A 24,889-nucleotide genomic window follows, 5' to 3' on the forward strand; every position below is an offset into this window, starting at 1 on the left:
TGGAGCCGAGGTATTGAATTGCACTCATTGCACTGGTAACCTATATTACATTTTAGGAATATTAGGATTATTAAAGAAATAATCCAAGTTAGAATAAATTCAAACAATTCTTAAATTAGGTTCGTCTGCTAGAGGAAGTGGCAAATTGTAAAACACAAGAGACAATCAGATGCAAAATTGGTGACTTGTATTAATATTTACAATATATCCAGGTTATCAACAGCCCAGAACGGTTCCTTAAACCAAGAAACTTAACAGTTCATTCTGGTGAAGAAAGGGGAAAAAAAATAATAATCCAATTCTTTCTGCAGCAGGTCAGTCCAGAGTGAAGATTTTATGGCCGGATGTCTCCAACCAATTAGAAGAGTTACCTTTGATAGAAGGTGTAGTATTTCAGGGTCTGCTTATTGGTTAGCTCGCCAGTCTGGTCAGCATACCAGACAATCCATGATTTATCCCCAGCAGCAAATCCCTTTGATTGGGAATCTGTAACACACCTGGCCTGTGTAAACAGGCATAAATAATCAGTTAACATGTACATGTAGTTTCTTATAATTAAGTTTACATAATAATTATGCAACTTATGTAAATTCAATTCTTTTACACAACGGTAGTGTTTTATACCTGTAAACAATTCAGCCTGAATGTGCTATATTTAGACCGGAGTGTAATCAACTCAACAAGCCGGGAAGGCTAGCACTCACCTGAATATAACACTCACCAGTTCCCTCTTGACAAACAGTGATCGTTACAACGTTCAGTCGAATGCTCACACGTCTGCAAGGTAACAGATTCATACGATTGAAGGATTCATAATCAGTGATGGGACTAACGGCGTTGAAACTAACGGCGTTACTAACGCCGTTACCTTGTTTTAGTAACGAGTAATCTAACTAATTACTTTGACTGTAACTATAACGCAGTTACCATTGCAGACACCCCGTTACTGCGCGTTACTCAGGTCGCACAATGAACCTTTTTTCATGATAGGACTCGTGCGCAGCTGCGTGAAGCTGACACCCCACCCACGTCAAAAAACTCTGCAAATAGACTGAATGGTTAGTGCAACGTTAGTGCAGATTTGTGCAGAAAAAAATATTGTTTGTGCTACTTTTGTTTAAGAGATATTAAAGATTATTTTTTAGGTCATCAAGAGGTGCGCGCCTTGTCATGAGAGAGGGGAGGATGAGATTCCGTCTGTCAGTTGAATGGGTGGGTGTTTCTGCTGGTGGGTGTTAACGTACAGCACACAGAGAGATGGAGAGTGAGGAGGAATCCAGCAGCAAAACAGCGTTTTCCACATGGAAATACCGGTGTTGCGTTGAGCTGCATTTCCCCATCACATACGGTTTCCTCTGCATCTCCGCACAGCGCAGGCAGCAAGAGTCACCGCGCAAGCGACAGGAAACGCGCATGCTCGCTAAAGGCGCGCAACAGTCGCCCTGTGCTCGCGCCACAGGAGAACTATGGAGAGCGTGAACGATCAAATGAACCTGACAACAGCCAGAAATGATAGCCTATATGGAGAAAGGGAGAAATCTGGATGGATGGATGGATGGATGGATGGATGGATGGATGGATGGATGGATGGATGGATGGATGGATGGATGGATGGATGGATGGATGGATGGATGGATGGATGGATGGATGGATACTCTGCCTTTTCAACCTACTGTATTTTTTATTTTAAACATTATTTGATGGCCTTTGTGGCAGGGATGGAGATCCATATTTTATGTCACACACAGAGTATACATCTAGATAGATAGATAGATAGATAGATAGATAGATAGATAGATAGATAGATAGATAGATAGATAGATAGATAGATAGATAGATAGATAGATAGATAGATAGATAGATAGATGTTGCAGTATCTATAACAACCCAAACACACAGGATTTCAGAATTAGACATCCCCAGTTATTAATTTCATATACTCACCGGATCTGAATGTCCTGTTATAAAACTTCACATCGCGTTCCCCCCTGATGTCATTTACGTTGAGTTGCAATAAATGCTAAACTCTCTGTAGATTCTTGTCTTTGTCTACCTCTCTATTCAGCTGGCTTTGGAAACACACGGCGAGAAGGTGGAGGCTGGGTGGTGAGGGTTACGGGGGCGAGAAACGCAAAAGTAACTCAATAGTTACTTTTACTTGTAATTAGTTACTTTTATTGTGGAGTAACTCAGTTAGTAACTCAGTTACTTTTTTGGAGAAGTAACTAGTAACTATAACTAATTACTTTTTCAAAGTAATGTGCCCAACACTGTTCATAATAGACATTTCATAACCACTTTGGAAACAGACCAGAAGCCTACCTGCATACCAGAGTCCGACAGCGTCTCCTACCTAAGGTGCCGATAAGCAGCCATATATGCAGCAGCTGTTAATTTGGGACGCTAACGTGCAGCGGTAACATGACTTCAAAACCGTGTGAGAACAATTTGTATAGGATAAATTAAGGAAAGGAGGATTTTTAATTAAATCTTTAAACAAAATAAATAAAACTAAGTTTAACAAAATGGAAAATAAAAATAAATAAACTGAATCTAATATGAAAATTTATCCTGGTTACTCACAGATTTTTGTAGTATTCTTTGATGCAACTTTTCTACTTCTGTTATTTGCAAAAAAAAAAAAAAGATGCATAACGATATTACAGCTTTTATTGATTTATTTCAAATTTGAAACTTTGTCTAGCCTGAATCAAATCACCAAGATGGATGTGATTTACAGCCCTAGTAACCATGAAGACGATCTATTGTTTCTACCTCTGACTTTTCAATAAAAAGATCTGAAAAAAACAAAAAAAAACAAGTATGTTTAAAAGAGAATGAAACTTAAAACCTACTTAATGGATTTAAATGTAGGATGATAAAAAACAAAAAAACATCCTAACTTTCAGAATTAGGACTGAAATAGCCCCTGACATAAAGTTATAAATTGTTGATAATAGGGGTGCAAATCACTAGCCTGACATAGTCCGACTCAATTCTAGTCAGAATATGAGTCTGATACTGCTCCATAGAGCTGTGATTATGGGGCGTGTTACGAACGAACCAGGAAAAAAAAATGCCTCTGCACTCAATTGGATAGACCTACAACCAATAAGAGCAACGGAGTGCGTGACGTATGTTAAGCGAGGCATAGTTGTTGTCCACAAAAATCAAAGCGTGCAGTTGCACGCCTATAATAAGAAGATGAGACTTGATCGCGTTTCTCTGTTCCTCTTTTAAAATTAATTTGCTGTCGATATCTTCTAGAACAGACCTAATAGCAGAATCTACTCACCTAAACTCTCCAGCGGCAGCCATTATTGTTGTCGCCCAAGCGCGCATTGGTCACGTGGTTGATTACGTTACTGTTGGTCATCTGTCCATCATCGTAAAAAAGCCCGCCCTGACAATTTGATTGGATCGCCTGACAGTGGGCGATAACACTCGCGCTACTATGGAGCAATGCCAGACCGAACTTCTCGACCTCAAACTTTGTGGGCGGGACTAAGTTCGGAATGGCACCCAGGCTAGCAAATCACATCCATCAATGCGATTCGATTCAGTATCGATTTCATGACCCAACGATTCGATTATTTTCGATACTCAAGAATACACCACGATACGATCAATTGGTTCATTTTTTTTTAACCTTACAGCCTAGACAATGTTTCAAATTTGAAATAAATCAATGAAAGCTGTAATATCGTCATGTATTTTTTTTGAGAAACAACAGCAAATAACAGAAGTAGAAAAGTTGCACTTCACCTATTCCTATTAAAACCTCATTCACTGAAAAATAATAATGCCCCTGCGTTATAGATTCTGCAAGGCCTTGCATTAAAAAAATACTGCACAAAATCAGTGCAATGAGTGCAATGCAATACCTCGGCTCCAGACGTCCTCTTGGCCACCAAAGTATGCCTTTGTGTTTGCTCAGCTTTTTACCTCAAACCACAGAATCTTTAAGTCTAATGCAATGTTGGAGGAAGTTCTTGGGGGCCACTAAAGTATGAGAGAAAGGGTTCCCAAACAGATTGAAATTTGTCTGAGCGCCTTATAGCAAATTAGATTTTTTCCAACTGCAAAAATAACATTACATCTTTCAACCCCTGAGCGACAGTAGGTGGCGCACTTGACTTCCAGCGAAGTAGAATTCGCCTTCGTGCAAGCAGAGAAACAAATGCTATAATGTTCTGTTGGTTCTTAGTTCAATTTGCTTTATTTTTTTGTTACCCCGAATATGTAATAACAAAAACAAATATTTAATTAATTAAAAATTAATTTAGCACCGGAGAGAAGGAAAGCCTTATTTTGGTGCACCTCCTCCTTGTTTCCCCACAAAACAAATTCCCCAGTGTGTCTGTCCTCATGGTTCTTGCACACACACACATTGTGGAGCAAGTTGCAGCTCAGGTGAGTTATTAGGGTCAGGGGTTCAGAACAGATGAAAGTCCTTTTGTCTTGTCTTTCCATATTTGTCTATCTTTACCATAAAAAAGAAGAAGCCTTTTTCAGGAAAGGAACGTCGTTTCATCAGTCGCCCCACTTCATACTTCAGCCACTTTAAGTCACCTTTCCCTCTCACCACATACAGGTAAAAGCCAGTAAATTCGAATATTTTGAAAAACTTTATTTCAGTAATTGCATTCAAAAGGTGTAACTTGTACATTATATTTATTCATTGCACACAGACTGATGCATTCAAATGTTTATTTCATTTAATTTTGATGATTTGAAGTGGCAACAAATGAAAATCCAAAATTCTGTGTGTCACAAAATTAAAATATTGTGTAAGGGTTAAATTTTGAAGACACCTGGTGCCACAAACTAATCAACTGATTAACTCAAAAGACCTGCAAAGGGCTTTAAATGGTCTCTCAGTCCAGTTCTGAAGCCTACACAAACATGAGGAAGACTTCAGATTTGACAGCTGTCCTAAAGGCGACCATCGACACATTGCACAAGGAGGGAAAGACACAAAAGGTTATTGCTGAAGAGGCTGGCTGTTCTCAGAGCTCTGTGTCCAAACACATTAATAGAGAGGCAAAGGGAAGGAAAGACTGTGGTCAGACAAAGTGTACAAGCGATTAGGGCTGGGTACAGAACATCGGTTCTTTTATGGTACCGACCGAAATGCTACAGGGTATCGAAACATGCCTCGTCTTTCGGTACAAAGTTTCGGTGATTGGCTGTAACACTTAACATGATTGCATCATCCAGGAAAAATACACAGGTGGTCACGTCTACAGCCAGGGTTCATGTGTAGCTGTTGTGAACTGGTTGCGAGCGTCGTGAAACCCCTTTAAAATGCCCCCCAGGTCAAAAGTGCGGCTTCACTTTATTAAGACTGATGCCAATAGTGCGAAACGCAATACATCGTGCACGGAAACAATTTAAGAGCAGAAAGTTGCTCGGTGTTTGACTGCAAGAAGAGCGGACCGCAGCCGGCGCAACCATCCTCCTCTCAGCAGCCCGTGGGCAGTGCAAAGAAAGAGCGGAGTGAATCATGCTGCTTTCAAACTGGACGCAGCAGGAGCAGCAAAATCGCGTCTGCGATTTTTTTATTTTTTTTTTTTATGTAAGAGGAAAAATGTAAATGGAAAAATCAGAGCTCAAAATAAAACTCAAGATTTGTACTTTTTTATGTTGTTTAATTTTCTTTTTCTTCGAATTGATATTATAAAACTGGTATCGAAAAGAGTATCTTTCAGGAACCGGTATCGAAGTGAAGGTATTGGTATTGTTACCGGAACCTAAAATTTTTGAGCAATACCCAGCCCTACAAGCGATAGGGATCACCGCGCCCTAGTCAAGATTGTGGGGAAAAAAAACATTCAAAAATGTGGGGAAGATTCACAAGGAGAGGACAGCTGCTGGAGTCAGTGCTTCAAGATCCACCACCAAGAGACGCTTGAAAGACATGGGTTTCAACTGCTGCATACCTCGTGTCAAGCCACTGTTGACCAAGAAACAGCGCGAAAAGCGTCTCAACTGGGCTAAGGAAAAAAAGAGCTGGACTGCTGCTGAGTGGTCCAAAATCATGTTTTCTGACCAAAGCAAATTTTGCATTTCCTTTGGAAATGGAGGTCCCAGAGTCTGAAGGAAGACAGGAGAGGCACAGGATCCACGTTGCCTGAAGTCTAGTGTAAAGTTTCCACCATCAGCGATGGTTTGGGGTGCCATGTCATCTGCTGGTGTCGGTCCACTCTGTTTCCTGAGATCCAGGGTCAATGCAGCCGTCTACCAGCAAGTTTTAGAGCACTTCATGCTTCCTGCTGCTGACCTGCTCTATGGAGATGGAGATTTCAGGTTCCAGCAGGACTTGGCGCCTGCACACAGCGCAAAATCTACCCGTGCCTGGTTTACGGACCATGGTATTTCTGTTGTAAATTGGCCAGCCAACTCCCCTGACCTTAGCCCCATAGAAAATCTGTGGGGTATTGTGAAAAGGAAGATGCAGAATGCCAGACCCAAAAACGCAGAAGAGTTGAAGGCCACTATCAGAGCAACCTGGGCTCTCATAACACCTGAGCAGTGCCAGAAACTCATCGACTCCATGCCACGCCGCATTAATGCAGTAATTGAGGCAAAAGGAGCTCCAACCAAGTATTGAGGATTGTACATGCTCATATTTTTCATTTTTATACTTTTCAGTTGGCCAACATTTCTAAAAATCCCTTTTTTGTATTAGCCTTAAGTAATATTCTAATTTTGTGACACACGGAATTTTGGATTTTCATTTGTTGCCACTTCAAATCATCAAAATTAAATGAAATAAACATTTGAATGCATCAGTCTGTGTGCAATGAATAAATGTAATGTACAAGTTACACCTTTTGAATGCAATTACTGAAATAAATCAAGTTTTTCAAAATATTCTAATTTACTGGCTTTTACCTGTACTTTTCTCATCACCGTATTTTTGCCCTTTTCTGAACTTTTTTCAATTTAATTTTGTTTTCTGTAATTTAATTTTAGGTTAATTCCTCAATTTTACAAGTTTTAATTTCACCTTATTTTATGCCCTACTTACTTTCATTCTGTAATAATTTGATAGTTTTTTTAGCTATGAGTTCTTAATTTCGCCTCTAACTTATCCTCATATTTCTTTATCTTATCTTTAACATTTTTGTATTGCAACATTAGAATAACCTGATTTTCTTAGCATTTAATCAAAAATGTCTCCTTGGGAAGTTGACAATTTCCTAGGACCTTGCCTTACACCAATCCTCTGGTGCCGACCTGGATAACTGGGGGGGAACCTACTCTAAGATACCGACATCGCAGTAAAATTAAATGCCTTCTGGTAGCACCTACAACCTTCCTCTTAGTGCTTAGAGAGAGCCTCACGTTCCTATGCGAGGCTCTTTTGTTCCACAGGTGGAAAAAAAAAACCCGAATTGATTTTCTGCTCCCCAAAAAGAAAAGTTATCTTTTATTTTAGGCTTAGTCTTAGACTTAGACAGTACTTTATCGATCCCTTGGGAAGACTCCCTCCAGAAATTAAGGTTACCAGCAGCTTACAGGGCAAAAAAATATTAAGTTAAATTAAATTAAAATTAAGCAACAAAAAAGTATTAAGTTAAATGAAATTAAAATTAAGCAAAATAAAAATACAAATAAATATAGAGTTCACATTTGATAGAAAAAAATTTAAAAAATACAAGTGTTGCTACTCCTTCCCTCTTCCCCGTCCCGTGTCGCCTCCAGTGAGGCGTTGTACAGTCTGATGGCGTGGGGGACAAAAGAGTTCTTTTTTTTTTTTTTTTTTTTTTTTTTTTCAAATTATACATAGATTTATTTCAGTTAGAAAAAAAGAGGATCAGAAGTACACTTTAAAGGCACTCATTATTAACTGGATAACAGGATTTATGCTGCAATCGTTAAGGTTGTCTGATCCTCAAGTTAAACTTTATACATAGAAAAAATCTCTAACTATACAATCTAACCAAATGCATACATCTTACGTACTTCTGAGTAAGATACTTATTTCCAGAAATGGTGAAAAACAGATTGACAAAAGAGTTCTTAAGTCTATTGGTCCGGCACTTGGGAAGCAGCAGTCTGTCACTGAACAGGCTCCTCTGTTTATATTCTTTAGTTTTATACTCATTTTAATGCTTTTGAAATTATTATTAATCTTTAATTTAGTTAGTTTTTTTGCTAGTTTACATTTATTTATTTGATTACTTTAGTTTGTTTGAGCTTATTTTCCAGTATTTGATTTCTAAATCTTTAAAGCTGTTAACAATCTGTTGTTTTGTAATTTAGTTTTTAAAATTTACTTTAAACTGTGCCGACAAAAGATTCATCTCATCATCTCAAAAAGATTTTTTCTTTTGATCCTCCTGCTGACCTCCAGGGACCTCGATGCCAGAAGTCCTCACTCCCTTAATCTTCTAAACGGGGTATTGAGGCTGGAAGACTGCTTCCTCCAGGTGGTACCTGACACTTCTGACAATCGCTGTCCTCAGAAAACATCAGTAAAGGAGAATCCTGCTTTGACAACGCCCAATTGTAGCGGGAAAATAAGTATTTGACTATTCATCCTAGTTAAATAAACGGAGATCGATGGATTTCACTCAGTTGGCACATTTATTCATATCTTTGCAAAGAGAGAACAGTTCATCATACAGCCCTTATGGCACAGCATTCTGCTCTGTTCTGATCTGGACAGCGTTCGTTCCCCCTTACTTACAACAATGGAAAAGTTGTCAGAGTCAAAACAAATTACAACACTTTAGTTAAACAGTAAAATTTTATGAATAAACCATGAGAAAGACTCTGGTTTGGTATGGGAAGAAACTATGTCTGGTCTACAAACACCATCCTGCAGAGAATTGTCTGGCCTTGAAGTTGAATCAGGCTGAGTGAAAACTTTTATAGTGAGTAAATAGGATAAAATAATATATAATAGAAGAGAGATCTACATTTTCTGACAACAGTTACTCTCAGGTTGCAGTTTGGCAAGCGACAGCTCAACACAAAATGGAAAAGGTTATAACTACAAGTGAGAAAAAAAGGAATAAAATTATCCGTTGTTAGAAACTGCAGGGCTTAAAGGAATAGTACACCCAAAACTGATATTTGAATATCAGCTGTCTGCTGATATTCAAATAATCGAGGTCTATGGTGCCCAAGACAGAAAGGTCCATAAAAGTCCACAAAAAACGTGTCAATATTTCTCCATACTTCTCGTCCAATGTATTCCAAGTGTCCTGAGTGGGTAGCATCCAGAATATACTCGAAATGAAGTCATTTAGAATGTTTTTAGAGCATAAACAGTAGTGTATAGGATTTCCTGAAAACGTGCGCCTGCGCGTTCACGACGCTACGGAAGCCGGCAGACCAAACCAGATGAAAGTGCGCATTCAGCGTCTGCTCTGCCGATAATGCAAGCGTAGAAGAAGAAATGTGCTGTTTACCTGTGCAAAGAAAGAAACAACGAAAGAAAAATGTCTGAGGGCTTCAGTGTTGAGGAAGAGCATGAGTTCTTTGCCGAGCTGAATGCGCACTTTCATCTGGTTTGGTCTGCCGCGGTTTCCGTAGACTCGTGAACCCGCTTTTAGGAAACCCTATACACTACTGTTTATGCTCTAAAAACATTCTAAATGACTTCGTTTCGAGTAAATTCTGGATGCTACCCACTCAGGACACTTGGAATACATTGGATAAGCAGTATGGAGGAATATTGACACGTTTTCTGTGGACTTTTATGGACCTTTCTGCCTTGGGCACCATAGACCTCCATTATTTGAATGTCAGCAGACAGCAAGAAGCCTCCCAGATCTCCAGATGCATTTGAGATATCAAAAAAGTACTCCAGAGTGTTGTTCAGCATGGGGGTGAGTAGAAAAGGAAGGCTAATCATGTTTTGGGTGTACTATTCCTTCAAAGTTCTCCGGCATAGTGGCAGATTTCCAGCTTGCATCAACTGTGGTTGTATTAGAAGAAATGGGATTGTGTATTGAAATGCATATTTTAAAACCATCAGAAAAGGTTTCTGCTCCAGATAGTTAACAAGCTAGCTGTTAACTGATGCAGGGCTGCCGATAGCACGGCTTGGTAGTGATCTGAAAAGGGGTCCCTATGTCCTCCAGCAGTCTAAGCCTATAGCAGCATAACTATAGAGATAGCTCTGGATAACCTGAGCCACTCTAACTATAAGCTTTATCAAAAAGGAAAGTTTTAAGCATTGCCTTAAGAGCAGACATGGTGTCTCCCTCCGAGGCTAAAACTGGTAGTTGGTTCCACAGGAGAGAAGCCTGATAACTAAAAGATTTGTATCCCATTCTATTTTTAGAAGTTCTAGGAACCACTAGTAAACCTGCAGACTGACAGGTAAGTGCTCTGTTAGGAACATAGAGAATGATCTGATATAAGATCTAGTTTGACCATTGAATGCTTTATATGTGAGGAGAATTCAATTCACAATTCACTGAAATCCTTTCACAGCTCTAAAGTAACGGTTCAGAGGTTAATCTCTAACTATATTGAGAAAAAAAATCTCTAAATCTATATTCTACTAAATTCCTATGAACATATTGCAGCTCAAAAGGTGATGTGATCAATTGACTCAAAATCGTTGTTGGACGATAGCATTCCACAAGGGTAAAAAGGTGACACCTTTCATTTTTGCATATTAAAGGGGAACTTTGTTTTTTTTACATTGGGCCCTTGATTTTACGTTATCACATCATGTTCTAGGCGAATCACTTTCCCCCAGACAACCGCGGTTATATTTTTTATATTCATATTTTTTAAAAACAGCGTGTATGACGTCACCGGCTACCGTTCATTCATCCTGTCCTCTTAACTGCTGCTAGTTTTACTCACATGCCTGGAAGATGTCTAGTGCTACTACCACAGATGATCTTGCTCTCGAAATGGAATTGAATGATTCAGATTAGCTCGCCGAATGAATAGAAGGGGTAGAGCGTAGCCGCCTGGGGCCCGGGCTTCCTGTTACGACTCCAGTCCGGCGCGCAGACGATGTCATACACGCACTGCTTTGTTTTATAAATATAAAAAATAAAACCGTGGATGTCTGGGAGACAGTGATTCGCCTACATGTTATGAATACTGGCGTACCATAAATAATAAATTATGAACAGTTTAGTTTGTGCTTCAAGTCATTGCCCATAGGAAGACGTTACCTGGATATAACCTAAAGGAATATCTTCAGAACGGCTCCAAATGAGACAAAACTCATATACATGAGTAGAACATGATGTAATAACGTAAAATCAAGGGCCCAATGTAAAAACAAAACAAAAAACTGAAGTTTCCCTTTAAGTGTCTTTAATCTTTTTATTTAATTTAAAAACTACAACTACAACTACTACAACAATCAGACACCTGAACCTGGATTAGATTATTCCAAGCTAACAGTGGAGAAATTTCATTAGAATATTTTTGGAAATCTGCTCAACCTCTGACACATTGAGCTGGGGTCTGTCTCTTCCAGGCAGAGGTGTACAGAAAACGCTGCTGAGTTTAGGGTGTCTCATTGATTCCTCATTTTCCAGACAGTCACTGTGGTGTTGGATGTAAATGCTTTACTTTCCTTAATAATTGTTTGTGGGGAAATACATTTAGGCCAAAATGAATGAAGATTCAGGTTGCTTGATAGGATCCACTGGCTCCTCAACCTCAAGGAGAGAGTTTGGTGCTTTTATGTGAGGTGTCCTTTATTAAACCACCAATAGAACGCCTTTTTGCTGTGTTTGTGTTTCCAGACCGCCTGCAGGATTATGTTGGAAAAGAGGAGGATTTCTCTGACCATCAGCTCTGTGGACAGGGGAGGAAATCCAGTTTGGACCAAGAGGAATCTGAACATCCGCAGATAAAAGAAGAGCATCAAAAGCCAGAACATCCCTGTATAAAAGAGGAAACCATGGAGCTCCCCATAAGTGAGCAAAAAGAACAGCTTGTTCTTAAGCAGACGATTAAAGATACAAGAGAGAATCCTTTCCCATGTTTGACATGTGGAGAAAACTTTCTTAAAAAAAAGCATTTAATGGTTCACATGAGAACTCACAAAGGTGAGAAGTTTTTTTCCTGTACCATTTGTAACAAGAATTTTACTCAAAAAAATCTTGACTTCTCACATGAGAATTCACACAGGTGAGAAGCCTTTTGAATGTCTGTCCTGTGGAAAAAGCTTCACCTCTAAGTCTGAACTTAATAAACACATCAGAATTCACACAGGTGAGAAGCCTTTTGAATGTCTGTCCTGTGGAAAAAGCTTCACTCAGAAATCACATCTTGATACACACATCAGATCTCACACAGGTGAGAAGCCTTTTGAATGTCTGTCCTGTGGAAAAAGCTTCACTCATAAATCTAGTCTTGATACACACATGAGATTTCACACAGGTGAAAAGCCTTTTGAATGTCTGTCCTGTGGAAAAAGCTTCACTCATAAATCTAATCTTGATACACACATGAGATTTCACACAGGTGAAAAGCCTTTTGAATGTCTGTCCTGTGGAAAAAGCTTCACTCAGAAATCTAATCTTGATACACACATGAGATTTCACACAGGTGAAAAGCCTTTTGAATGTCTGTCCTGTGGAAAAAGCTTCACTCAGAAATCTAATCTTGATACACACATGAGATTTCACACAGGTGAAAAGCCTTTTGAATGTCTGTCCTGTGGAAAAAGCTTCACTCAGAAATCTAATCTTGATACACACATGAGAATTCACACAGGTGAAAAGCCTTTTGAATGTCTGTCCTGTGGAAAAAGCTTCACTCAGAAATCTAATCTTGATAGACACATGAGATTTCACACAGGTGAGAAGCCTTTTGAATGTCTGTCCTGTGGAAAAAGCTTCACTCAGAAATCTAATCTTGATACACACATGAGAATTCACACAGGTGAAAAGCCTTTTGAATGTCTGTCCTGTGGAAAAAGCTTCACTCAGAAATCTAATCTTGATACACACATGAGAATTCACACAGGTGAGAAGCCTTTTGAATGTCTGTCCTGTGGAAAAAGCTTCACTACGACATCACAGCTTAATACACACATCAGATCTCACACTGGTGAGAAGCCTTTTTCCTGTACCATTTGTAACAATAAATTTACTCAAAAGGGTAGTTTGACTTCTCACATGAGAATTCACACAGGTGTGAAGCCTTTTGAATAAGTCACTGCAGTTGGATGCCACAGGAATGAACAGTAGAGGTGTTTACCATGTTTGACTGGTGATAAAATGTCCATCTAGAAACTCCTTCACCTCATTACATGAGAAACTCACGGGTTTATGTCTTTTTTGAGGCAAGTTTTGAGATTAATTAACAACTCTGTTTACATAGAAACTAGAACTAATAAGGTGTTATATAGTAAATCTGGTAAATACTCAGGTCCTGGGTGAATATTTGGAAGTGAACATTTGAAAGTTAATTATATTGGACCTGAGTAAATTAGAATTAAATGGCCAGAAAATGTTGAAATTTATGATTTCTTATTTTTTTCTGTAATGAGGGGAAAAAACATGATAAAGTGAAACAACAACATATTAGTTACAGATGAAGCAAGTCTGCTGTCCATAGAACAAGCAATTGATAAGTTTAAATTGTAAATATAAAATCAAGGCAGACCCATACTGTGCAATGTTGGCATGGTGTTGCACATCTTTTTCTGAATGAATTTATTAAGAAAAAAAACCCTCCAGTTTTAGTTTTTGCTTCAAATTTTAGTTGAATGATAAGCTATCTGCTGGATATATTCCAGAAACAGACTTTTATTCAGATGAAAATATCCTCAGATGAAAATAAAAGCAAAGCTAAGACAGATTTAATGAGCTTTGCTCAGTTTTGCTTTTGTTTTTGGAGGATTTTCTAAGAGATCAGCTGCAAATGATCAGAGTTTAGCTAATTCAGTGTCTTGTTGGCTTTCATTAGCAATGCATCAATCAGCCCTGCTACGTGTGTTGTTGAAACCAGGCCCACCAAAACTCCAACTGTTTTAGCCACAGTGTTAGAGCTATGGTCAATAGATATTAGAATGAAGTAGATCATCTATAGAGGAGTCTCAGATGAAGATTTGGGACATATAGAAGTGTGTGTCAGTCTCAGAGTTAGTCAGCTACAAGCTAATTAATGTTGCAAAGTAGCTCCAGCCACCTTGAAAGGGGGTGCTGGGATTATGGGGTTAAACTACGGGACATCAAAGAACTCAGTTTAGAGGCTGGAGTCTGTAGTTCAGGTAAATTGAAGTCCTAAAATGATGAAACATGTTTGTTTAAAAAGATAAACTAGATTGATGATGTTGCTGTTATTTTTACTGATCAGTTTGAACCTGCTTTAACTCGGTAAAAAGCCTTTGTCTTAATAATGTATTAAAGAAATCTGACTCTCCTCTAGAAGTGTGAAGTTTCTGCTTTTTAAAGATTTTTTGAAAGTATAATTTTCCTTTGAACTAATTCTAATAGTTTTGTTCTTGATTCTGTAGATGTTCTATTTACCTGCTATGATTGAAAGTAACTATCACCTATTTTATACAACTGATTTTATGGATTATATTCTGCTGTGGATGTTTTTAATTATTGTAATCACTTCTAAATTGATGAACGAGCAGCAATAAAAACCTCATGGATTGTAAAAATGTGCTTCTTTATATTGTTTCATTAAATTACAATCTTTTTCCATGTTTTCTCTGATATTTTCAGCCAAACTAAAGCTGTAAAATAAATAGTTTAATGGCATTCACCTTCTGTCTTCTCCAGTCTTTCCTGTTGCTCCTCCGTCAGCATTAATCTGTTTGCTTTTTAGAGCCTGAGTTCAAATCTGGCCATTGGATAAATCCTCCTTTGCTTGTTGGAGAACTTAGATCAGGAAATAATGTAGGTACGTATTCTGGCCCAGTTGGTTTGGCACCTGATAAAACAAGTGTTTCAGTTGCTATAACTGTGTGTGTCCAGAGCCGCTACAACCAAGCAACTAGAGGAATGAAGGATCTAACTATGGCTGTGTTCACAATGCAGCCTGAAGGGAACCTAATCTGATTTTTGTTTTTTTTATTGCCAATATGTAATCTGTACCTGATGTTTTCATGACAGTCTGAACATTAAAAATCTGATTTTGCAACAATAGTTCTGGACCATTTATAGAAAAAGTGACAATGTTAGAGGTTTTTGATGAACAACTTGTACAACACAATTTGTGTAGTTGTACACAAAATTGAAAAATAACTACCTGTTTATTTCTATTATTCTACAATTACAAACTTATAATGTAACTCTCACTGCAACTTCAAACTCACCTTCATAGCAAGAATCCTCACGCTGCAGCTTTTTCCTGACAGCGTGAGCAGGTTAATATCTGTGCATACAGCGCCGTAATTATTACCAATCACATGTGGTCCCTAGGAGGTAAAACTAAAATGCAAGTCTTAAGAAACCTCACCATTAAACCTCAATTTTTCTTTCTGCTGTTTTTCTATATGAAAGCAATCTGAAGAGTTCTCAGCCTCCTGGATCCAACAAGCCCTGTAGCAAATGAAGGTCCCCTGAACTTTGACTAGAAAGAAGTTATCTAATTGAGATTTTAATTCCTCAGGTTGAAGCTGCTCCTCAGATGATATAATTGATTTCCTACATAATTGTTGATATAAATCAGTTGTGGTTGTTTTTTTGCCTCAATTTTATAAACCAGTTTACTAATTCTGACTGCAACTTTCTTAGCACTAAATTTGAGCTATTCCTATTACCTCAAAGGTGAAAGTTCCATCCATGAAATATTCTTAATGAGGTTACTAATTTCTGTGCAGAAATCCCTATTATGCCAGAGGTTAGTTCAATTACCAAATAAAGGATGATGGTGATTTACATTTAGTCAAAGAGAGAACAAAAGTAACAGCAATGATCAGTTAAAGGGGATGGTGATATTTTACCACACAATATTATAAATCATGTAAGGAATCAACCAATAGTCTACTTGAGGAATTTAATCAGGTGTTTTGTCTCAGATGCCTTGATCTCCAACAATCAGATTAAAACTGGAGAATAAAAATATCCTCAATGAGAGGATGCTGCCATTCAGTGGGAAAACGATCATTGAATCCATCTGGAGCTACAATAATCTTCTCTCCAATGAGAACCTGTTCAGTGAAGTATTTAAGCTTCCACTGCTCTATTTCCTTTAGGTTGAATTTGTTATTTGTTAAACACAGTCCTTAGAAATATGAATTGGCTACAATATAATGATTATTTTTGAAGTCTTACTCTTTTTTTTATAAAATCCTTGTACATTTAAAACACAAATAATACGAATACAACAAAAAAAGAACATAATTACTTATAAAAAAATCCCTGCTATATAGATCCTTTCTATAACAACCATTATGCTTTATTAAGACTTAGACAAACATCAATGCCATTTTCTATGCACAGAGTTTATACAAAATTTAATTTGGGAAGTCCAGGCTCTGTATCACAGGTGGTTTGTGCGGTAAATGTGCTTGAACTCAAGCGGAGTTAATTCTTTACACCGCTCATTCTGGGCTATCATGGAAAGGTTTTATGAGTCTTAAGATCTATGAGAAAAACAGAACACATAACTGTTATGTTGTTCCTGCTTTTTACTTACTGTGATTGGGGTAAAAAAGGTTTTACAAAAAAGTTGGATTTCTAACCCTGAATCAGAAGCATAGAAGTGGCTGCAGTACCCTGAGGCAATGCCTTCACTATAAACCCCCTTAACTCTCCTCACCTTCCTCGTCCCCAGAAACCTGCACTGGATGAAAGTGTGGCGATACTCAGCTCTAAACTCTGAAAATAATTTTCCCCAGTCAAGAACACCTACAATTTCAATAGGTTTTAAAGTATGTATATAATCCAAATCCTACGTCTCCTGAATAATCTGTATAAGCTTTGATACAGCTCTGTAAGACTTATCCAAAAAGGCTATTTTTTAGAAATTCTCGGAACCACTAGTAAATCTGCAGGTGGAGAGCAAAGTGCTCTGTTAGGCACTTTCCTCTGGTTTGGTATGCCGGCTTCTGTAGACTTGTGAACGCGCAGGCGCGCGCTTTCAGGAAATCCTATACACTACTGTTTATGCTCTAAAAACATTCTAAATGACTTCGTTTCGAGTAAATTCTGGATGCTACCCACTCAGGACACTTGGAATACATTGGACGAGCAGTATGGAGGAATATTGACACGTTTTTTGTGGACTTTTATGGACCTTTCTGTCTCGGGCACCATAGACCTCCATTATTTGAATGTCATCAGACAGCAAGAAGCCTCCCAGATCTCCAGATGCATTTGAGATATCAAAAAAGTACTCCAGAGTGTTGTTCAGCATGGGGGTGAGTAGAAAATGAAGGCTAATCATGTTTTGGGTGTACTATTCCTTTAAACATGAGGAAGATTTGTCATTAATTGAACAAGTTAAAATCGATCAGATAGATATGATTTAAACCAGTCCAGTGCTGTTCCTTTAATTCCAACAAAATATTCAAGTCTTTCTAATAGAATATTATGGTCAACCGTATCAAATGCAGCACTGAGATCCAACAGGACGAGCACAGATACAAGTCCATCATCTGAGGCCATGAAAATATCATTACCATTCTTCACCAGAGCTGTTTCAGTGCTACGATGAACTCTAAAGCCAGACCAAAACTCTTGAAAAAGTTCATCATGGTATAAGGGATTGCACACTTGTTTGGCAACTACTTTCTCCAGAATGTTAGATAAGAAAGGAAGATTGGAAATAGGTCTATAATTGACCAAGTTATTAGGGTCAAGAGACGGTTTCTTAAGCAAAGTTTTAATACAGCTACCTTAAAAGCCTTTGGTACATATCCCTGTAACACAGATAAATTAATCACATCTAAAATGGAGGAGGATATCAAAGGGAATACCTCCTTACATAACCTGGTTGGAACTGGATCTAACATACAAGTTGAAGGCTTAGATGAAGACAATAGTTTTGCTAACTCTAAAAGTTCAACTGGATCAAAGCAGTCTAAACCTCGTTTAGATTCCATGACTACCTCAGATGCTGCCCCACCCTCCAGAGACAAACCAATCGCAGATAGAGGAGTGATAATGATCTTATTTTTAATAAGATCAATCTTATTTATAAAGATTCCAATAAAATCATTACTGCGAAGAGCCGGTGGAATGGACGGTTCAACTAAGCTATGGTTCTGGGTGAGTTTGGCAACTGAATTAAAAAGAAAGCTAAGATTATTCTTATTCGCTATTAATGAGGAGAAATATGCTGTTCTTGCTTTACAAAGGGTGCTCATATACAGCAGTAAACTAAGGACTAGGTAGGATTCCCGTAGGCCTGTGGAGCGATATATTTCCACTCCAGTTTCCTAGCATTTTGCTTCAAAGTGTGCAGCTCTGCATTAAACCAAGGAGCCAGCTTTCTATTTTTAACAGTTTTCAGTTTCAAAGGAGCTGCATTGTCTGAGGCAGTATGCAGAGAACTAGCAACCCCACCAACAAAACCATCAACCTTTGAAGGGGAATAAACTAAGCTTTTGCACTCTGCAGCACTGCTCAGTGACACAGAGGAGAAAGAAAGTGAAACAGATTCTTTTAAAATTTATAACTGCACCTTCTGATAATGATCTGCTAAACTGAACTTTGTTCTGGGGGAGGAGAACTCTGTTAAAGTAATCCTGAAGGTTATTAAAAAGCGGTCAGAGAGGACAAGGTTGTGAGGAAATACTGTTATTTCTTCACATTCTATGCCATATGTCAGCACAAGATCCAAAGTATGAAGATGAGAGTGTGGGACTATTCACATTTTGAACGAAGCCAATAGTGTCTAAGATAGCATTAAAGGCTGCTCTTAAGCTATCGCCTTCAATGTCAGCACTGATGTTAAAATCTCCCACTATGATGACCCTGTCAGTATTTAATACCAAATCAGAAAGGAACTCTGAAAATTCATCTAAAAATTCTGAGTAAGGACCTGATGAATGATGCAAAGTTACAAAAAGAAGCGGTTTTCTTGCTTTGCAATTTGGATGAGGGAAATTAAGTGTTAAATGTTCAAAAGAGTTGTAAGTATTAACTACCTTGGGAGTAATCAGTAAGTCAGACTGAAATATTGTTGCTAATCCTCCTCCTCGCCCAGAACTTCTGGGTATGTGAAAATTTAAATAGCTTGAAGAAGTGTCCTCATTTATACTACACATAATCCTCCTGCTGCAGCCACGTTTCTGTGAGGCAACATAAGTCAATGTGATTATCACAAATAAAGTCATTAACTAGCAGAGTTTTAGAGGGAAGAGATCTTATGTTAAACAGACCACATTTAAAGGAGTTATTTTGATTTTAATGAGATTATGATTTACTCCTTTGGGAATATTTGGTAATTTATTAGATTTTGGTCGTGGGCAAGACACTGTCTGGATGGAGTAAAGAGTGGGTAACAGTAGAGAAGCTGCAGAGATGTGTGTTAAACTACAAATCTGCTTCCTGGTCTGCACCCTGGCAACAGTATAACTGCTTCTTAAACCAAACAAGGATCCTTTAAATTGTTCATCTTATCGTCCTATATCATCGTTAAATGTAGATTTTAAAATGTTGCCTAAATTGCTTGCTATTCGACTGGAGCAGCATTTACCATCACTGATAGCCCCTGCTCAAACTGGACTCATTAAGGGTAGGCACGGCTTATTCAACTTGCTTGGTTTTTTAAACATATTGCATACACAGTCTACAGCAACTCCAGAAATAGCTTTGTCACTTGACACCGAGAAGGCGTTTGACAGAGTGGAGGGGGACTACTTGTTTTATATTCTCAATGTGGGAGTAAAAGTAACCCACCCTTACTTTACTTACAAAAAAAATGTTTGCTGCTTTGGACAAACTTATTGCGACGTTTATTTGGAATGGTAAATCTGCACGTACACATAAAGATTTTATGCAAAGACTCAGGCCATTAGGTGGACTGGCCTTGCCATTGTTGGGAGCTGGGGAGGATTCCATCCTTCTCCAGCAGAGTCCGCTGTGGATCCTCTGAGGGAGCCTCCTGCGCAGCTGCAGCTCGTCAACATCATCAGAGGATCCTACATAAGCTGTCTTCAGACCTTGCCTCAACGCCGCAGTGTTGTTCCAGTTGGTCAGCGCTAAAGCCTTGATCCTAGAGTAATCTCTATGTCTTTGAATCCCGGTCGGATCCTAATTACTCTCTCTGTGTTTCCAGGAAACCTGTACCTCCTCAGTGAAAGCTCTGGAAGAGCAAACCTGCCGAGCCGACCCTCTGAGCCAAACCCTGAAGATCCACTGAGAATCTCCAAGCAGCTCTGGACTAGAGCTGAAGAACCAAAACCCAAGGTCTGATCAAGCTAGACGTGAGACGCTGAAGCAGCTAGCGGATTCTGCTAACAGACTTCTCCCCAGAACCAACAGTGACTCTCCCAAGAGAACCTCAAGAACCCTCAAGGTACAAATCAGAGTTCATTTGGAAACCTAATCCTATCCGCAGTCAATAACCGCTCTGTCTCCCACGCAGACTCCGGTGAAACCAGAACCCAGGCCCGAACCAGTCGTCCGTACAATCTGTGTGTTGAGCTTCAATAAACTGTTTAACTTTTCATCCCTGTGTCCGTTAAGTGGTGTTCTGCATTTTTGGGTCTCTTTCTGAGAACCCATCATGACAGAACACTGGGGCCAAACTCAAGGCCCAGCAGAACATCTCCGTCAACTTCTGGAGGAGCGGGATGCCCAGATCCACAGACAAGTTCAAACTCTGAGTGAGTTAAATTCACAAATAGATTTTCAAGATCATTTAGTCCGTGATATCTCTAGTCGTTTGACCAATGCTAACATAACCCCATCCCCACTACCATTTCCGGGTCCAGTCCCTCCTCCGAGGTCACCGGCTGTGACGTCATCTGAATTCCGCCCTAGTCTTCCAGAGAAATTCTCCGGTAACATGAAAGATTGCAAAGGATTTTTATTTCAGTGTCGTTTGATTTTCATGAACTCGCCTGGTTGTTTTCCCACGGACCAAAAAAAGATAACATTTATTCTCTCTCAGTTAACTGGAAGAGCCTTGGAATGGGCTCAGGCCAGATTTGCTTCTGACGAAAGCTTAAACTGCTATTTCTCAGACTTCATCTCTGAATTTAACCAGGTATTCAATCAGGAAACAGACCAGGCTCTTGACTCCAGAGCTCTTTTCGGCCTTAAACAAGGAAATTCGTCGGTGGCTGATTTTTCTATAAACTTCCGGGTTAAGGCGGCAGCTTCCGGATGGAACCAAAGCGCCTTAAAGGGAGCCTTCTTCATGGCGCTAAACGAACATATTAAAGATGAACTAGCAACCCTCGACGAGCCTGCTTCCCTCGAGGATTTAATTCGCCTCTCCATCAGACTGGATAATAGGATTCGAGCCAGAAACAGCTCAAAGAAGCAGAGTAACCTCTCTCCTGCCTCTCTTAACGTTACTGTGTGTTCTCCCTCTACAGAGCTGATGCCCACTCAGAGGTCTAAGCCCCAGCCTCTACCTTTGCCTGTTCAAGCTTCTCATTCGGGAAAGAGGGATTATGAACCAATGCAGGTGGGACATACTAGGCTCACTCCAGAGGAGAGACAGAGGCGTTTCCTAAGTAAGTTATGTATCTACTGTGGCGAGAGTGGACACTTCATAGCCTCCTGCCCGGCAAAATCAAAAGCCGGGGCCCGCCAGAGGATCTGAGGAGTCTGGCGGGCCAAATAAATACAATAAAATCTCCTCGTTTGTTGCTGCCTGCCACCCTCTTCTGTGAAAACCAAAGTCTCTCCTTCTCCGCCTTCATCGACTCAGGCTGTGAGCGCAACCTAATCGACTCTAACCTCGTCCAGCAACTCCAAATTAAAACCGTTCCTCTCTCTCAGCCCCTCAGTGTATCCGCCATAGACGGAAAAAGACTCCATCGAGTTACCCACCAAACCCAGCCCCTCGAGCTACTTCTGTCAGGTAACCACCGAGAGACTATAACTTTCTTTGTTTTTCCCTCTGCATGTTCTCCACTGGTCCTCGGGTTCGAGTGGTTGGAGAAGCATAACCCTCACATTAATTGGACTAAACGTCTCCTGGAATCATGGTCCTCTACGTGCCACGAAACCTGCCTTCGTTCTGCTGCCCCTATTGTGGGGCCTCCTAGTGGTGGGGGGGAGATGGACTCTCCTGACCTCTCTTCAGTTCCTCCTGAGTACCATGATTTAGCCCCTGTCTTCAGTAAGGTCAGTGCGACGTCCCTACCTCCACACAGACCATACGATTGCGCCATTGAACTTTTACCTGGTGCACCTCTTCCTAGCAGCAGATTGTATAACATTTCCAAACCTGAAAGAGAAACAATGGAGAAATACATCAACGAATCACTAGCTGCTGGAATAATTCGCCCTTCATCCTCTCCATTGGGCGCCGGTTTCTTCTTCGTGGGCAAGAAAGATGGTTCCCTGAGACCCTGTATTGATTATCGAGGTTTGAATCAGATCACAATTAAAAATAAATACCCACTGCCTCTTCTCGCCTCTGCTTTTGAACCTGTACAGGGTGCAACAGTGTTTTCCAAGCTGGACTTAAGAAACGCCTATCATCTCCTTAGGATATGAGAGGGCGATGAATGGAAAACTGCCTTTAAAACACCCCTGGGTCAATTCGAATACCTGGTGATGCCATTCGGTTTAACTAACGCACCTGCCTGCTTTCAGGCGCTAGTTAATGATGTTCTCAGAGACTTCCTCAACGTGTTTGTCTTCGTATACATTGATGACATTCTCATTTATTCCAAGAACCTCCAGGAACACAAGAAACATGTTCGTCTTGTCTGACAGAGACCTCTGGAAAACAAACTGTTCGTGAAAGCCGAGAAGTGCGAGTTCCATCAACCTTCAGTCACCTTTTTGGGGTTTGTGCTCGAGGGCGGCCAGATAAAACCTTCAGAGGACAAAATAAAGGCAGTTTTGGACTGGCCTGTTCCTGAGAACCGAAAACAGCTTCAGAGGTTTTTAGGATTCGCCAACTTCTATCGCCGGTTCATAAGGAATTATAGTCAAACCGCCCTTCCATTAACCACACTAACTTCCACCAAGCGATCTTTTCAGTGGACCCCCGAGGCTCAAACTGCCTTTGAAAGACTAAAATCCTTGTTTTCCAGAGCACCTGTTCTCATCCAACCTGATCCTACGAAGCAGTTCATCCTAGAAGTGGATGCTTCCGACTCCGGGGTTGGAGCGGTTCTCTCTCAAAGGTTAGACTCAGATCAAAGAATTCATCCGTGTGCCTTTTTCTCCCGTAGGCTTTCTCCAGCCGAACAGAATTATGACGTGGGTGACCGAGAACTCCTGGCAATTAAGCTGGCATTGGAAGAATGGAGGCATTGGCTGGAGGGAGCTGAGCATCCGGTTCTCGTCTGGACAGACCACAAGAACCTGGCTTACATCCAGTCCACAAAGCAGGCTAATCCTCGCCAGTCCAGGTGGTCAATTTTCTTTTCCCGTTTCAACCTCATCATTTCATACAGGCCCGGATCCAAGAACGTGAAGCCCGATTCTCTCTCTCGTCTCTACTCCGTCGATCATCCAGAGACACCTGAACCTGTCCTCCCACCTTCATGTACCTTTGGAATGGTCAATTGGGAGATAATGGATCTTATCAACTCTGCCCTTGCCACTGAACCAGATCCAGGTACCGGTCCGCCTAATCGCTCCTATGTTCCCTCATCCGTCAGGTCCCGTCTGATCCAGTGGATGCATACCGCCAAATTCACCGCTCATCCAGGAGTGAGTAGAACAGTTGCTCTCATCTCCAGGCGTTTTTGGTGGCCCTCACTCCACAAGGACGTAAAGGAGTATGTGTTGGCTTGTCCCACATGTGCTCGCAACAAAGCCTCACACCAACCTCCTTCTGGCCTGCTCCAACCACTTCCTGTTCCCTCGCGTCCATGGTCCCATATTGCCATCGATTTTGTCACCGGTCTCCCAGTCTCCCGAGGTATGTCCACTATACTCACTATAGTTGACCGTTTCTCGAAGTCCTGCCACCTTGTTCCTCTCAGAAAGCTTCCCACAGCCTTCCAGACAGCTCAACTCCTCATCAAACACGTTTTCCGGCTTCATGGTATCCCCCAGGAGATCCTCTCGGATAGAGGACCTCAATTCATATCCCAGGTATGGAAAGCTTTCTGCTCTGCGCTCGGCTGTAAACCTTCCCTCACATCAGGATATCATCCCCAATCGAATGGTCAGACCGAGCGCATGAATCAACAACTGGAATCCACCCTCCGCTGTCTCACATCAAGTAACCCCGTGGACTGGAGCCAATTCCTTCCTTGGATTGAATACGCCCACAACTCCCTCCGCTCTGCATCCACTGGTCAGTCCCCATTCCAGGTCAGTCTCGGTTATCAACCACCTCTTTTCCCCGCAGATGAGAGAGAGATATCGGTGCAATCCGTAAATCATCACATCCGTCGCTGCCAGAGGATTTGGAGGGAAACCATCACCACACTCAATCAGTCTTCTGCCTCTTCTAAACGCTTTGCCGACGCCAAGCGACGTCCCGCTCCCGAGTACTCTGAGGGCCAGGAGGTGTGGCTCTCCACTCGAGACATCCCCCTCAAGGGGATGTCTCGAAAACTCTCCCCAAGATTCATCGGTCCATATAAAATCTCTCGAGTCATCAACCCTTCAGCTGTCCGCCTTCAGTTACCCCAGTCCCTCCGAATCCACCCTACTTTCCACGTTTCCCAGATTAAGCCCGTCTCTTCGAGTCCTCTGTGCCCTCCGTCCGACTCCCCACCACCCGCCCTGGAAGTTGATGGTCATCCAGCCTTCACGGTGCGCCGCATCGTGGACTCCCGTCGACGAGGTCGCGGCTGGCAGTACCTCGTCGACTGGGAGGGCTACGGTCCTGAGGA

At 40.6% G+C, this 24,889-nt stretch overlaps 1 protein-coding gene and 2 long non-coding RNA genes across 5 annotated transcripts; all 3 read left to right on the forward strand.

Annotated features, from left to right (window-relative positions):
- Positions 1-4,287: 4,287 nt before the first annotated feature.
- Positions 4,288-12,037, forward strand: LOC119778332. 3 transcript variants are annotated; one of them, XR_005280047.1, is made up of 2 exons: positions 4,288-4,594; positions 11,739-12,037. It is a non-coding gene; the product is annotated as an uncharacterized LOC119778332 (long non-coding RNA). The 3 variants fall into 3 exon arrangements; XR_005280046.1 differs by lacking the exon at positions 4,288-4,594 and adding an exon at positions 9,859-10,341; XR_005280045.1 differs by lacking the exon at positions 4,288-4,594 and adding an exon at positions 11,324-11,452.
- A 67-nt stretch (positions 12,038-12,104) lies between these two features.
- On the forward strand, positions 12,105-14,252 carry LOC119778333 (gastrula zinc finger protein XlCGF8.2DB-like). Its single transcript, XM_038277509.1, has 2 exons — positions 12,105-12,126; positions 12,295-14,252. The coding sequence occupies exons 1-2, from the start codon at positions 12,111-12,113 to the stop codon at positions 13,152-13,154; spliced, it is 876 nt and encodes a 291-aa protein (XP_038133437.1). The 5' UTR covers positions 12,105-12,110; the 3' UTR covers positions 13,155-14,252.
- A 356-nt stretch (positions 14,253-14,608) lies between these two features.
- Positions 14,609-15,101, forward strand: LOC119778336. Its single transcript, XR_005280048.1, has 2 exons — positions 14,609-14,856; positions 14,931-15,101. It is a non-coding gene; the product is annotated as an uncharacterized LOC119778336 (long non-coding RNA).
- The last annotated feature ends 9,788 nt before the right edge of the window (positions 15,102-24,889 follow it).

This window comes from Cyprinodon tularosa, unplaced genomic scaffold (assembly GCF_016077235.1).
Source record: "Cyprinodon tularosa strain WSP-4 unplaced genomic scaffold, ASM1607723v1 ctg1319, whole genome shotgun sequence".
Taxonomy (NCBI): domain Eukaryota; kingdom Metazoa; phylum Chordata; class Actinopteri; order Cyprinodontiformes; family Cyprinodontidae; genus Cyprinodon; species Cyprinodon tularosa.